This window comes from Pseudophryne corroboree, chromosome 6, assembly GCF_028390025.1.
Source record: "Pseudophryne corroboree isolate aPseCor3 chromosome 6, aPseCor3.hap2, whole genome shotgun sequence".
NCBI lineage: Eukaryota > Metazoa > Chordata > Amphibia > Anura > Myobatrachidae > Pseudophryne > Pseudophryne corroboree.
Window position 1 is genome coordinate 105,992,299 of NC_086449.1, and position 16,333 is coordinate 106,008,631.

The 16,333-nt window shown below is 49.6% G+C and overlaps 1 protein-coding gene across 3 annotated transcripts in view; it reads right to left on the minus strand.

The window, feature by feature from the left end:
* Positions 1 to 15,925, minus strand: part of PLEKHA2 (pleckstrin homology domain containing A2) — a 251,324-nt gene extending 235,399 nt beyond the window's left edge. For 2 of the 3 annotated variants that reach the window (XM_063931609.1, XM_063931606.1), the window contains exon 1: positions 15,578 to 15,925. In XM_063931609.1, coding sequence (XP_063787679.1) covers positions 15,578 to 15,617 — 40 coding nt within the window. In that variant the 5' untranslated portion in view covers positions 15,618 to 15,925. The remainder of the gene's footprint in view (positions 1 to 15,577) is intronic. The other variant, XM_063931607.1, reaches the window with a different exon arrangement.
* Between the last annotated feature and the right edge of the window lie 408 nt (positions 15,926 to 16,333).

Consider the following 16,333-nt stretch of genomic DNA (forward strand, 5'->3'; position numbering starts at 1 on the left):
CCATTGCTCTCCTGCTTCTTGTGCCGCCCTGTCTGTTTACGTGGGCGACTGCCGTGATGTTGTCCGACTGGATCAACACCGGCTGACCCTGAAGCAGGGGTTTTGCCAGGCTTAGAGCATTGTAAATCGCTCTTAGCTCCAGTATATTTATGTGAAGAGACATCTCCAGGCTTGACCATACTCCCTGGAAGTTTCTTCCCTGTGTGACCGCTCCCCAGCCTCTCAGACTGGCATCCGTGGTCACCAGGACCCAGTCCTGTATGGCGAATCTGCGGCCCTCTAACAGATGAGCACTCTGCAACCACCACAGAAGAGACACCCTTGTCCGTGGCGATAAGGTTATCCGCTGATGCATCTGCAGATGCGATCCGGACCATTTGTTCAGCAGATCCCACTGAAAAGTTCGTGCGTGGAATCTGCCGAATGGAATCGCTTCGTAAGAAGCCACCATCTTTCCCAGGACTCTTGTGCATTGATGCACAGACACTTTCCCTGGTTTTAGGAGGTTCCTGACAAGTTCGGATAACTCCGTGGCTTTCTCCTCCGGAAGAAACACCTTTTTCTGAACCGTGTCCAGAATCATTCCCAGGAACAGCAGACGTGTCATCGGGGTCAATTGAGATTTTGGAAAATTCAGAATCCACCCGTGCTGTTGCAGCACTACTTGGGTTAGTGCTACTACGTCCCCCAGCTGTTCCCTGGACCTTGCCCTTATCAGGAGATCGTCCAAGTAAGGGATAATTAATACGCCTTTTCTTCGCAGAAGAAACATCATTTCGGCCATTACCTTGGTAAAGACCCGAGGTGCCGTGGACAATCCAAACGGCAGCGTCTGAAACTGAGAATGACAGTTTTGCACCACGAACCTGAGGTACCCTTGATGTGAAGGGCAAATTGGGACATGCAGGTAAGCATCCTTGATGTCCAGGGACACCATAAAGTCCCCTTCTTCCAGATTCGCTATCACTGCTCTGAGTGACTCCATCTTGAACTTGAATTTTTGTATGTACAGGTTCAAAGATTTCAGATTTAGAATAGGTCTTACCGAGCCGTCCGGCTTCGGTACCACAAATAGTGTGGAATAATACCCCTTTCCCTGTTGTAGGAGGGGTACCTTGACTATCACCTGCTGAGAATACAGCTTGTGAATGGCTTCCAATACCGTCGCCCTGTCTGAGGGAGACGTTGGCAGAGCAGACTTTAGGAACCGGCGAGGGGGAGACTTCTCGAATTCCAACCTGTAACCCTGAGATACTATCTGCAGGATCCAGGGGTCCACCTGTGAGTGAGCCCACTGTGCGCTGAAATTCTTGAGTCGACCCCCCACCGCCCCTGAGTCCGCTTGTAAAGCCCCAACGTCATGCTGAGGGCTTTGCAGAAGCCGGGGAGGGCTTCTGCTCCTGGGAAGAAGCTGCTTGGTGCACTCTCTTACCCTTTCCTTTGCCTCGGGGCAAATATGACTGTCCTTTCGCCCGCTTGTTCCTATAGGAACGAAAGGACTGCGGCTGAAAAGACGGTGTCTTTTTCTGTTGGGAGGGGACCGGAGGTAAAAAGGTGGATTTCCCGGCTGTTGCCGTGGCCACCAAATCCGATAGACCGACCCCAAATAATTCCTCCCCCTTATACGGCAATACTTCCATATGCCGTTTGGAATCCGCATCACCTGACCATTGTCGCGTCCATAAACTTCTTCTGGCAGATATGGACATCGCACTTACTCTCGATGCCAGAGTGCAAATAACCCTCTGAGCATCTCGCATATAAAGAAAAGCATCCTTTAATTGCTCTAAAGTCAATAAAATACTGTCCCTATCTAGGGTATCAATATTTTCAGTCAGGGAATCCGACCAAACCACCCCAGCACTGCACATCCATGCAGAGGCGAAGGCTGGTCGCAGTATAACACCAGTATGAGTGTATATACTTTTCAGGGTAGTTTCCAGCCTCCTATCCGCTGGATCCTTGAGGGCGGCTGTTTCAGGAGACGGTAACGCCACTTGTTTTGATAAGCGTGTGAGCGCCTTATCCACCCTAGGGGGTGTTTCCCAGCGCGCCCTAACCTCTGGCGGGAAGGGATATAATGCCAATAACTTCTTGGAAATTAGCAGTTTTCTATCGGGGTTAACCCACGCTTCATCACACACCATTCAATTCGTCTGATTCAGGAAAAAATAAGATTTTACTTACCGATAAATCTATTTCTCGTAGTCCGTAGTGGATGCTGGGACTCCGTAAGGACCATGGGGAATAGCGGCTCCGCAGGAGACAGGGCACAAAATAAAAGCTTAAGGATCAGGTGGTGTGCACTGGCTCCTCCCCCTATGACCCTCCTCCAAGCCTCAGTTAGGATACTGTGCCCGGACGAGCGTACATAATAAGGAAGGATATTGAATCCCGGGTAAGACTCATACCAGCCACACCAATCACACCGTACAACTTGTGATCTGAACCCAGTTAACAGTATGATAAACGCAAAGGAGCCTCTGAAAAGATGGCTCACAACAATGATAACCCGAATTTTTGTAACAATAACTATATACAAGTATTGCAGACAATCCGCACTAGGGATGGGCGCCCAGCATCCACTACGGACTACGAGAAATAGATTTATCGGTAAGTAAAATCTTATTTTCTCTGACGTCCTAGTGGATGCTGGGACTCCGTAAGGACCATGGGGATTATACCAAAGCTCCCAAACGGGCGGGAGAGTGCGGATGACTCTGCAGCACCGAATGAGAGAACTCCAGGTCCTCCTCAGCCAGGGTATCAAATTTGTAGAATTTAGCAAACGTGTTTGCCCCTGACCAAGTAGCTGCTCGGCAAAGTTGTAAAGCCGAGACCCCTCGGGCAGCCGCCCAAGATGAGCCCACTTTCCTTGTGGAATGGGCTTTTACTGATTTTGGCTGTGGCAATCCTGCCACAGAATGTGCAAGCTGAATTGTACTACAAATCCAACGAGCAATCGTCTGCTTAGAAGCAGGAGCACCCAGCTTGTTGGGTGCATACAGGATAAACAGCGAGTCAGATTTTCTGACTCCAGCCATCCTGGAAACATATATTTTCAAGGCCCTGACAACGTCAAGCAACTTAGAGTCCTCTAAGTCCCTGTTAGCCGCAGGTACTACAATAGGTTGGTTCATGTGAAATGCAGAAACCACCTTAGGTAGAAATTGAGGACGAGTCCTCAATTCCGCCCTGTCAGAATGAAAAATTAAGTAAGGGCTTTTATATGATAAAGCCGCCAATTCTGACACACGCCTGGCTGAAGCCAAGGCTAACAGCATCGACACCTTCCATGTGAGATATTTTAAGTCCACAGTGGAAAGTGGTTCAAACCAATGTGACTTTAGAAAACTCAACACCACATTGAGATCCCAAGGTGCCACTGGAGGCACAAAAGGAGGCTGTATGTGCAGCACCCCTTTTACAAATGTCTGAACTTCAGGTACTGAAGCCAGTTCTTTCTGGAAGAAAATCGACAGGGCCGAAATTTGAACCTTAATGGACCCTAATTTTAGGCCCATAGACAGTCCTGTTTGCAGGAAATGAAGGAAACGACCCAGTTGAAATTCCTCTGTAGGGGCCTTCTTGGCCTCACACCACGCAACATATTTACGCCAAATGCGGTGATAATGTTTTGCGGTTACGTCCTTCCTGGCTTTGACCAGAGTAGGAATGACTTCTTCTGGAATGCCTTTTTCCCTCAGGATCCGGCGTTCAACCGCCATGCCGTCAAACGCAGCCGCGGTAAGTCTTGGAACAGACAAGGCCCCTGCAGTAGCAGGTCCTTTCTTAGAGGTAGAGGCCACGGTTCGTCCGTGAGCATCTCTTGAAGTTCCGGGTACCAAGTCCTTCTTGGCCAATCCGGAACCACGAGTATAGTTCTTACTCCTCTCCTTCTTATGATTCTCAGTACTTTTGGTATGAGAGGGAGAGGAGGGAACACATACACTGACTGGTACACCCACGGCGTTACCAGAGCGTCCACTGCTATTGCCTGAGGGTCCCTTGACCTGGCGCAATATCTGTCCAGTTTTTTGTTTAGACGTGACGCCATCATGTCCACCTTTGGTTTTTCCCAACGGTTTACAATCAGGTGGAAGACTTCTGGGTGAAGTCCCCACTCTCCCGGGTGAAGGTCGTGTCTGCTGAGGAAGTCTGCTTCCCAGTTGTCCACTCCCGGAATGAACACTGCTGACAGTGCTATCACATGATTTTCCGCCCAGCGAAGAATCCTTGCAGCTTCTGCCATTGCCCTCCTGCTTCTCGTGCCGCCCTGTCTGTTTACGTGGGCGACTGACGTGATGTTGTCCGATTGGATCAACACCGCCCGACCCTGAAGCAGAGGTTTTGCTTGACTTAGGGCATTGTAAATGGCCCTTAGTTCCAGAATGTTTATATGAAGAGATGTTTCCATGCTTGACCACAAGCCCTGGAAATTCCTTCCCTGTGTGACTGCTCCCCAGCCTCTCAGGCTGGCATCCGTGGTTACCAGGATCCAATCCTGAATGCCAAATCTGCGGCCCTCTAGTAGATGAGCACTCTGCAGCCACCACGGGAGAGACACCCTTGTCCTTGGCGACAGGGTTATCCGCTGATGCATCTGCAGATGCGATCCGGACCATTTGTCCAGTAGATCCCACTGAAACGTTCTTGCATGGAATCTTCCGAATGGAATCGCTTCGTAAGAAGCCACCATTTTTCCCAGGACCCTCGTGCACTGATGCACTGAGACCTGGCCTGGTTTTAGGAGGTTCCTGACTAGCTCGGATAACTCCCTGGCCTTCTCCTCCGGGAGAAACACCTTCTTCTGGACTGTGTCCAGAATCATTCCTAGGAATAGTAGACGTGTCGTTGGAATCAGCTGCGATTTTGGAATATTTAGAATCCACCCGTGCTGACGTAACACTACCTGAGATAGTGCTACTCCGACTTCTAACTGTTCCCTGGATCTTGCCCTTATCAGGAGATCGTCCAAGTAAGGGATAATTAAAATGCCTTTTCTTCGTAGAAGAATCATCATTTCGGCCATTACCTTGGTAAAGACCCGAGGTGCCGTGGACAATCCAAACGGCAGCGTCTGAAACTGATAATGACAGTTTTGTACTACAAACCTGAGGTACCCTTGGTGAGAAGGGTATATTGGGACGTGGAGATAAGCATCTTTGATGTCCAGAGACACCATATAGTCCCCTTCTTCCAGGTTCGCTATCACTGCTCTGAGTGACTCCATCTTGAATTTGAACCTTTTTATGTAAGTGTTCAAGGATTTCAGATTTAAAATTGGTCTCACCGAGCCGTCCGGCTTCGGTACCACAAACAGCGTGGAATAATACCCCTTTCCTTGTTGCAGGAGGGGTACCTTGATTATCACCTGCTGGGAATACAGCTTGTGAATGGCTTCCAAAACTGCCTCCCTGTCGGAGGGAGACTTTGGTAAAGCAGACTTCAGGAACCGACGAGGGGGAAACGCCTCGAATTCCAGTTTGTACCCCTGCGATACTACCTGTAGAATCCAGGGATCCACTTGCGAGTGAGCCCACTGCGCGTTGAAATTCTTGAGACGGGCCCCCACCATATCTGAGTCTCCTTGTAAAGCCCCAGCGTCATGCTGAAGACTTGGCAGAAGCAGGGGAGGGCTTCTGCTCCTGGGAAGCGGCTGCATGGTGCAGTCTTTTTCCTCTTCCTCTGCCCCGGGGCAGAAAGGAGTGGCCTTTTGCTCGCTTGTACTTATGGGAACGAAAGGACTGAGTTTGAAAAGACGGTGTCTTTTTCTGCTGATGTGAAGTGACCTGGGGTAAAAAGGTGGATTTTCCAGCCGTTGCCGTGGCCACCAGGTCCGATAGACCAGCCCCAAATAACTCCTCCCCTTTATACGGCAATACTTCCATGTGCCGTTTGGAATCCGCATCCCCTGACCACTGTCGCGTCCATAACGCTCTTCTGGCAGAGATGGACATAGCACTTACTCTTGATGCCAGGGTGCAAATATCCCTCTGTGCATCACGCATATATAGTAATGCATCCTTTAAATGTTCTATAGTTAACAAAATATTGTCCCTATCCAGGGTATCAATATTCTCAGTCAGGGAATCCGACCATGCGACTCCAGCACTGCACATCCAGGCTGAGGCGATTGCTGGTCGCAGTATAACACCAGTATGTGTGTATATACTTTTTAGGATATTTTCCAGCCTTCTATCAGCTGGTTCTTTGAGGGTGGCCGTATCAGGAGACGGTAACGCTACTTGTTTAGATAAACGTGTGAGCGCCTTATCTAACCTAGGGGGTGTTTCCCAACGCGCCCTAACCTCTGGCGGGAAGGGATATAATGCTAATAATTTTTTAGAAATTAGCTGTTTTTTATCGGGGGAAACCCACGCTTTATCACACACCTCATTTATTTCCTGACTCAGGAAAAACTATTGGTAGTTTTTTCACACCCCACATAATACCCTTCTTTGTGGTACTTGTAGTGTCAGAAAGGTTCAATGCCTCTTTCATTGCCGTGATCATGTAACGTGTGGCCCTACTGGACATTACGTTTGTCTCGTCACCGTCGACACTAGACTCAGTATCTGTGTCAGGGTCTGTGTCGACCCACTGAGGTAACGGGCGTTTTAGCGCCCCTGACGGTGTCTGAGACGCCTGGACAGGCACTAATTGATTTGCCGGCTGTCTCATGTTGTCAACAGTTTTTTGCAAATTGCTGACATTATCACTTAATTGTTTAAATACAATCATCCAGTCAGGTGTCGACTCCCTAGGGGGTGACATCACCAACACAGGCAACTGCTCCGCCTCCACATCATTTTACTCCTCATACATGTCGACACACGCGTACCGACACACAGCACACACACCGGGAATGCTCTGATAGAGGACAGGACCCCACTTAGCCCTTTGGAGAGACAGAGGGAGAGTCTGCCAGCACACACCCAGCGCTATATATATATATATATATATATATATATATATATATATATATACAGGGATAACCTTATATAAGTGTTATTCCCTTATAGCTGCTGTTATTATCGTTATTTGCTGCCAAAAATGCCCCCCCTTCTCTTTTTTACCCTGATTCTGAAGCAGGACTGCAGGGGAGAGTCAGGGAGCCGTCCTTCCAGCGGAGCTGTGAGGGAAAATGGCGCTTGTGTGCTGAGGAGATAGGCTCCGCCCCTTCACGACGTCCTTATCTCCCGCTTTTTTGTGTAAAAATGGCAGGGGTTAAAATACATCCATATAGCCCAGGAGCTATATGTGATGTATTCTTTTTGCCACCTAAGGTATATACTGTTATATTGCGTCTCAGGGCGCTCCCCCCCCCCAGCGCCCTGCACCCTCAGTGACCGGAGTGTGAAGTGTGCTGAGAGCAATGGCGCACAGCTGCGGTGCTGTGCGCTACCTTAGTCTGAAGACAGGATGTCTTCTGCCGCCGATTTCACCGGACCTCTTCGTCTCTTCTGGCTCTGTAAGGGGGACGGCGGCGCGGCTCCGGTGACCCATCCAGGCTGAACCTGTGATCGTCCCTCTGGAGCTAATGTCCAGTAGCCTAAGAAACCCGATCCACTCTGCACTCAGGTGAGTCCGTTTCTTCTCCCCTTAGTCCCACGATGCAGTGAGCCTGTTGCCAGCAGGACTCACTGAAAATAAAAAAACATAAACTAAACTTTTATTCTAAGCAGCTCAGGAGAGCCACCTAGATTGCACCCTTCTCGGCCGGGCACAAAAATCTAACTGAGGCTTGGAGGAGGGTCATAGGGGGAGGAGCCAGTGCACACCACCTGATCCTTAAGCTTTTATTTTGTGCCCTGTCTCCTGCGGAGCCGCTAATCCCCATGGTCCTTACGGAGTCCCAGCATCCACTAGGACGTCAGAGAAACTACAGGTAGTTTTTTCAGACCCCACATAATACCCCTTTTTGTGGTACATGCAGTATCAGAGATATGCAAAGCCTCCTTCATTGCCGTGATCATATAACGTGTGGCCCTACTGGAAAATACGTTTGTTTCTTCACCGTCGACACTAGATTCGGTGTCCGTGTCTGGGTCTGTGTCGACCGACTGAGGTAAAGGGCGTTTTACAGCCCCTGACGGTGTCTGAGACGCCTGTACAGGTACTAACTGGTTTGCCGGCCGTCTCATGTCGTCAACTGATTTTTGTAATGTGCTGACATTATCACGTAATTCCATAAACAAAGCCATCCATTCCGGTGTCGACTCCCTAGGGGGTGACATCACCATTACCGGCAATTGCTCCGCCTCCACACCAACATCGTCCTCATACATGTCGACACACACGTACAGACACACAGCAGACACACAGGGAATGCTCTTATCGAAGACAGGACCCCACTAGCCCTTTGGGGAGACAGAGGGAGAGTTTGCCAGCACACACCCAAGCGCTATAAATATATAGGAACAACCCTATAGAAGTGTTGTCTCCCTTATAGCAGCTTAATATATCAAAAAACGCCAAAAAAGTGCCCCCCCCTCTCTGTTTTACCCTGTTTCTGTAGTGCAGTGCAGGGGAGAGTCCTGGGAGCCTTCCTCGCAGCGGAGCTGAGCAGGAAAATGGCGCTGTGTGCTGAGGAGATAGGCCCCGCCCCCTATTTCGGCGGGCTCTTCTCCGGTGTTTGTGAGACCTGGCAGGGGTTAAATACATCCATATAGCCCCAGGGGCTATATGTGATGTATTTTTTAGCCAGAACAAGGTATTCTCATTGCTGCCCAGGGCGCCCCCCGCAGCGCCCTGCACCCTCCGTGACCGCTGGTGTGAAGTGTGTGACAACAATGGCGCACAGCTGCAGTGCTGTGCGCTACCTCATGAAGACTGAAAAGTCTTCTGCCGCCGGTTTCTGGACCTCTTCACTTTTCGGCATCTGCAAGGGGGTCGGCGGCGCGGCTCCGGGACCGGACTCCATGGCTGGGCCTGTGTTCGATCCCTCTGGAGCTAATGGTGTCCAGTAGCCTAAGAAGCCAATCCATCCTGCACGCAGGTGAGTTCACTTCTTCTCCCCTAAGTCCCTCGTTGCAGTGAGCCTGTTGCCAGCAGGACTCACTGTAAAATAAAAAACCTAAAAACTTTTTCTAAGCAGCTCTTTAGGAGAGCCACCTAGATTGCACCCTGCTCGGACGGGCACAAAAACCTAACTGAGGCTTGGAGGAGGGTCATAGGGGGAGGAGCCAGTGCACACCACCTGATCCTAAAGCTTTATTTTTGTGCCCTGTCTCCTGCAGAGCCGCTAATCCCCATGGTCCTGACGGAGTCCCAGCATCCACTAGGACGTCAGAGAAATATAAATATATATATATATATATATATATATATATATATATAATATACCCATTACATAGATTGTATAGGGGGCACACTGACACACATATAGTGCAGGTCCCAGGGGAACACTGACACCCACACACAAACCAGGAGCACACTGACACAAAAATAAGAATTTACTTACCGATAATTCTATTTCTCTGAGTCCGTAGTGGATGCTGGGGTTCCTGAAAGGACCATGGGGAATAGCGGCTCCGCAGGAGACAGGGCACAAAAGTAAAGCTTTCCGATCAGGTGGTGTGCACTGGCTCCTCCCCCTATGACCCTCCTCCAAGCCAGTTAGGTACTGTGCCCGGACGAGCGTACACAATAAGGGAGGAATTTTGAATCCCGGGTAAGACTCATACCAGCCACACCAATCACACCGTACAACTTGTGATCTAAACCCAGTTAACAGTATGATAACAGCGGAGCCTCTGAAAAGATGGCTCACAACAATAATAACCCGATTTTTGTAACTATGTACAAGTATTGCAGATAATCCGCACTTGGGATGGGCGCCCAGCATCCACTACGGACTCCGAGAAATAGAATTATCGGTAAGTAAATTCTTATTTTCTCTATCGTCCTAGTGGATGCTGGGGTTCCTGAAAGGACCATGGGGATTATACCAAAGCTCCCAAACGGGCGGGAGAGTGCGGATGACTCTGCAGCACCGAATGAGAGAACTCCAGGTCCTCCTTAGCCAGGGTATCAAATTTGTAGAATTTAGCAAACGTGTTTGCCCCTGACCAAGTAGCTGCTCGGCAAAGTTGTAAAGCCGAGACCCCTCGGGCAGCCGCCCAAGATGAGCCCACCTTCCTTGTGGAATGGGCATTTACATATTTTGGCTGTGGCAGGCCTGCCACAGAATGTGCAAGCTGAATTGTATTACACATCCAACTAGCAATAGTCTGCTTAGAAGCAAGAGCACCCAGTTTGTTGGGTGCATACAGGATAACAGCAAGTCAGTTTTCCTGACTCCAGCCGTCCTGGAACATATTTTCAGGGCCCTGACAACATCTAGCAACTTGGAGTCCTCCAAGTCCCTAGTAGGTGCAAGGCACCACAATAAGCTGGTTCAGGTGAAACACTGACACCACCTTAGGGAGAGAACTGGGGACGAGTCCGCAGCTCTGCCCTGTCCGAATGGACAAACAGATATGGGCTTTTTTGAGAAAAAACCACCAATTTGACACTCGCCTGGTCCAGGCCAGGGCCAAGAGCATGGTCACTTTTCATGTGAGATGCTTCAAATCCACAGATTTGACTGGTTTTAAACCAATGTGATTTGAGGAATCCCAGAACTACGTTGAGATCCCACAGTGCCACTGGAGGCACAAAAGGGGGTTGTATATGCAATACTCCCTTGACAAACTTCTGGACTTCAGGAACTGAAGCCAATTCTTTCTGGAAGAAAATCGACAGGGCCGAAATTTGAACCTTAATGGACCCCAATTTGAGGCCCATAGACACTCCTGTTTGCAGGAAATGCAGGAAACGACCGAGTTGAAATTTCTTTGTGGGGCCTTCCTGGCCTCACACCACGCAACATATTTTCGCCACATGTGGTGATAATGTTGTGCGGTCACCTCCTTTCTGGCTTTGACCAGGGTAGGAATGACCTCTTCCGGAATGCCTTTTTCCCTTAGGATCCGGCTTTCCACCGCCATGCCGACAAACGCAGCTGCGGTAAGTCTTGGAACAGACATGGTACTTGCTGAAGCAAGTCCCTTCTTAGCGGCAGAGGCCATAAGACCTCTGTAAGCATCTCTTGAAGTTCCGGGTACCAAGTCCTTCTTGGCCAATCCGGAGCCATGAGTATAGTTCTTACTCCTCTACGTCTTATAATTCTCAGCACCTTAGGTATGAGAAGCAGAGGAGGGAACACATACACCGACTGGTACACCCACGGTGTTACCAGAACGTCCACAGCTATTGCCTGAGGGTCTCTTGACCTGGCGCAATACCTGTCCCGTTTTTTGTTCAGACGGGACGCCATCATGTCCACCTTTGGTATTTCCCAACGGTTTACAATCATGTGGAAAAAACTTCCCGATGAAGTTTCCACTCTCCCGGGTGGAGGTCGTGCCTGCTGAGGAAGTCTGCTTCCCAGTTTCCATTCCCGGGATGAAACACTGCTGACAGTGCTATCACATGATTTTCCGCCCAGCGAAAAGTCCTTGCAGTTTTTGCCATTGCCCTCCTGCTTCTTGTGTCGCCCTGTCTGTTTACGTGGGCGACTGCCGTGATGTTTTTCCCACTGGATCAATACCGGCTGACCTTGAAGCAGAGGTCTTGCTAAGCTTAGAGCATTATAAATTTACCCTTAGCTCCAGTATATTTATGTGGAGAAAAGTCTCCAGACTTGATCACACTCCCTGGAAATTTTTTCCTTGTGTGACTGCTCCCCAGCCTCTCGGGCTGGGCTCCGTGGTCACCAGCATCCAATCCTGAATGCCGAATCTGCGGCCCTCTAGAAGATGAGCACTCTATAACCACCACAGGAGAGACACCCTTGTCCTTGGATATAGGGTTATCCGCTGATGCATCTGAAGATGCGATCCGGACCATTTGTCCAGCAGATCCCACTGAAAAGTTCTTGCGTGAAATCTGCCGAATGGAATTGCTTCGTAGGAAGCCACCATTTTTAACAGGACCCTTGTGCAATGATGCACTGTTTTTAGGAGGTTCCTGACTAGCTCGGATAACTCCCTGGCTTTCCGGGAGAAACACCTTTTTTCTGGACTGTGTCCAGAATCATCCCTAGGCACAGCAGACGTGTCGTCGGGATCAGCTGCGATTTTGGAATATTTAGAATCCACCCGTGCTGTTGTAGCAGTATCCGAGATAGTGCTACTCCGACCTCCAACTGTTCCCTGGACTATGCCCTTATCAGGAGATCGTCCAAGTAAGGGATAATTAAGACGCCTTTTCTTCGAAGAAGAATCATCATTTCGGCCATTACCTTGGTAAAGACCCGGGGTGCCGTGGACAATCCAAACGGCAGCGTCTGAAACTGATAGTGACAGTTCTGCACCACGAACCTGAGGTACCCTTAGTGAGAAGGGCAAATTTGGGACATAGAGGTAAGCATCCCTGATGTCCCGGGACACTATATAGACCCCTTCTTCCTGGTTCGTTATCACTGCTCTGAGTGACTCCATCTTGATTTGAACCTTTGTAAGTGTTTAAAAATTTTTTTAGAATAAGTCTCACCTAGCCTTCTGGCTTCAGTACCACAATATAGTGTGGAATAATACCCCTTTTCTTGTAGTAGGAGGGGTAATTTAATTATCACCTGCTGGGAATACAGCTTGTGAATTTTTTCCCATACTGCCTCCTTGTCGGAGGGAGACCTTGGTAAAGCAGACTTCAGGAGCCTGCGAAGGGGAAACGTCTCGACATTCCAATCTGTACCCCTGGGATACTACTTGTAGGATCCAGGGGTCCTGTACGGTCTCAGCGCCATGCTGAGAACTTGTCAGAAGCGGTGGAACGCTTCTGTTCCTGGGAATGGGCTGCCTGCTGCAGTCTTCTTCCCTTTCCTCTATCCCTGGGCAGATATGATCTTATAGGGACGAAAGGACTGAGGCTGAAAAGACGGTGTCTTTTTCTGCAGAGATGTGACTTAGGGTAAAAACGGCGGATTTTCCAGCAGTTGCCGTGGCCACCAGGTCCGATGGACCGACCCCAAATAACTCCTCTTCCTTTATACGGCAATACACCTTTGTGCCGTTTGGAATCTGCATCACCTGACCACTGTCGTGTCCATAACATCTTCTGGCAGATATGGACATCGCATTTACTCTTGATGCCAGAGTGCAAATATCCCTCTGTGCATCTCGCATATATAGAAATGCATCCTTTAAATGCTCTATAGTCAATAAAATACTGTCCCTGTCAAGGGTATCAATATTTTTAGTCAGGGAATCCGACCAAGCCACCCCAGCTTTGCACATCCAGGCTGAGGCGATCGCTGGTCGCAGTATAACACCAGTATGTGTGTATATACTTTTTATGATATTTTCCAGCCTCCTGTCAGCTGGTCCTTGAGGACGGCCCTATCTATAGACGGTACCGCCACTTGTTTTGATAAGCGTGTGAGCGCCTTATCCACCCTAAGGGGTGTTTCCCAACGCGCCCTAACTTCTGGCGGGAAAGGGTATACCGCCCCTAATTTTCTATCGGGGGGAACCCACGCATCATCACACACTTTATTTAATTTATCTGATTCAGGAAAAACTACGGTAGTTTTTTCACATCCCACATAATACCCTCTTTTGTGGTACTTGTAGTATCAGAAATATGTAACACCTCCTTCATTGCCTTTAACGTGTGGCCCTAATAAGGAATACGTTTGTTTATTCACCGTCGACACTGGATTCAGTGTCCCTGTCTGTGTCTGTGTCGACCGACTAAAGTAAACGGGCGTTTTAAAACCCCTGACGGTGTTTTTGAGACGTCTGGACCGGTACTAATTGTTTGTCGGCCGTCTCATGTCGTCAACCGACCTTGCAGCGTGTTGACATTATCACGTAATTCCCTAAATAAGCCATCCATTCCGGTGTCGACTCCCTAGAGAGTGACATCACCATTACAGGCAATTGCTCCGCCTCCTCACCAACATCGTCCTCATACATGTCGACACACACGTACCGACACACAGCACACACACAGGGAATGCTCTGATAGAGGACAGGACCCACTAGCCCTTTGGAGAGACAGAGGGAGAGTTTACCAGCACACACCAAAAACGCTATAATTGTATAGGGACAACCTTATATAAGTGTTTTCCCTTATAGCATCTTTTTTATATATTTCTAACGCCAATTTAGTGCCCCCCCTCTCTGTTTTAACCCTGTTTCTGTAGTGCAGTGCAGGGGAGAGCCTGGGAGCCTTCCCTCCAGCCTTTCTGTGAGGGAAAATGGCGCTGTGTGCTGAGGAGATAGGCCCCGCCCCTTTTTCGGCGGCCTCGTCTCCCGCTCTTAACGGATTCTGGCAGGGGTTAAATATCTCCATATAGCCTCCGGAGGCTATATGTGAGGTATTTTTAGCCAAAATAGGTATTCATTTGCCTCCCAGGGCGCCCCCCTCCCAGCGCCCTGCACCCTCAGTGACTGCCGTGTGAAGTGTGCTGAGAGGAAAATGGCGCACAGCTGCAGTGCTGTGCGCTACCTTTAGAAGACTGAAGAGTCTTCTGCCGCCGATTCTGGACCTCTTCTTACTTCAGCATCTGCAAGGGGGCCGGCGGCAAGGCTCCGGTGACCATCCAGGCTGTACCTGTGATCGTCCCTCTGGAGCTGATGTCCAGTAGCCAAGAAGCCAATCCATCCTGCACGCAGGTGAGTTCACTTCTTCTCCCCTAAGTCCCTCGTTGCAGTGATCCTGTTGCCAGCAGGACTCACTGTAAAATAAAAAACCTAAGCTAAACTTTTCTAAGCAGCTCTTTAGGAGAGCCACCTAGATTGCACCCTTCTCGGCCGGGCACAAAAATCTAACTGGCTTGGAGGAGGGTCATAGGGGGAGGAGCCAGTGCACACCACCTGATCGGAAAGCTTTACTTTTGTGCCCTGTCTCCTGCGGAGCCGCTATTCCCCATGGTCCTTTCAGGAACCCCAGCATCCACTAGGACGATAGAGAAAACAGATTGTATATGAGCACATTGACACACACACACACACACACGGTATAGGGACCAGAAGCACACTGACACACACACACACACACTAAATGTATAGGGACCAGATGCACACTGACACACACATACACACTGTATAGGGATCAGATGCACACTGACACACACACACACTGCATAGGGACCAGATGCACACTGAAACACACACACTGTATAGGGACCAGATACACACTGACACTCACTGTATAGGGATCAGATGCACACTGACACACACACACACTGCATAGGGACCAGATGCACACTGAAACACACACACTGTATAGGGACCAGATACACACTGACACTCACTGTATAGGGACCAGATGAACACTGACACACACACACACATTGTATAGGGACAAGATGCACACTGACACACACACACACTATATAGAGACCAGAGGCACACTGACACACACACACTGTATAGGGACCACATGCACACTGACACACACTGTATAGGGACCACATGCACACTGACACACACACACACATTGTATAGGGACCAGATGCATACTGACACACACACATACACACACGTTGTACAGGGGGAGCTGTCTGCCAGACAGAGATATATACCTTCTAAATCTCCTGTCTGTCTGTCACAGGTCCGCTCCATCTCCCTCTCGTTCAGAGTTGACGCTGCACTGTGTTCCCAGGCATGGGGGAGGGCTGTGTGCTCAGGGCTGCCAGAGACATACAGTCTCCGTGAAAGCTCCCCTGTCAGAGGAGCCTTTAGAATCCAGTGCGGAATGCTGCAGCGTGAGTGACAGTGGCTCTTTCACTGTCACTGATTGCAGCCAGCGTGCCCTTATCAGTCCCGCGCTCTATGCGCATGGGTTCAACCCCGCCAGCCAGACTCCTCTCTCCAGTCCGTCCTCTCTCCCTCTCCTCCGTCGATGCGTGATGCGTGTGACATCACGCATCGACGTGGCAACCAGAATCCGAACGCGTCCATGGAGCCGGCACCCGATAGGCTGTCAGGTATTGACAGCTGCTGTTTGTTGGCGTCTGCAGGCACAGCACGCGGTAACCTCAGATAATCTTGGCTCCGAAAACAGCCTCCCTAGCGCCCCCTCATTCCAGCGCTCGGGGCGTGTGACCCCCTAGGCCCCCCCTCCCCCCTAGTTACGGCCCTGGTCAAAGCAACACTACCGAACATTCTGCATTCAAAATAGATTGCAGAGGTGAAAGTCTGGTTAGGGCTAGGCCAGTAAGAAAGGAATTGTAATTGTACATTCAGGAGATCCCAAAACTGATGCTGAGTTGGGCGGAAATCAGGCGCATGTGCTCCAGCATTATATGTATATTTAAGTGAATGCCTAGTTTTCTGCA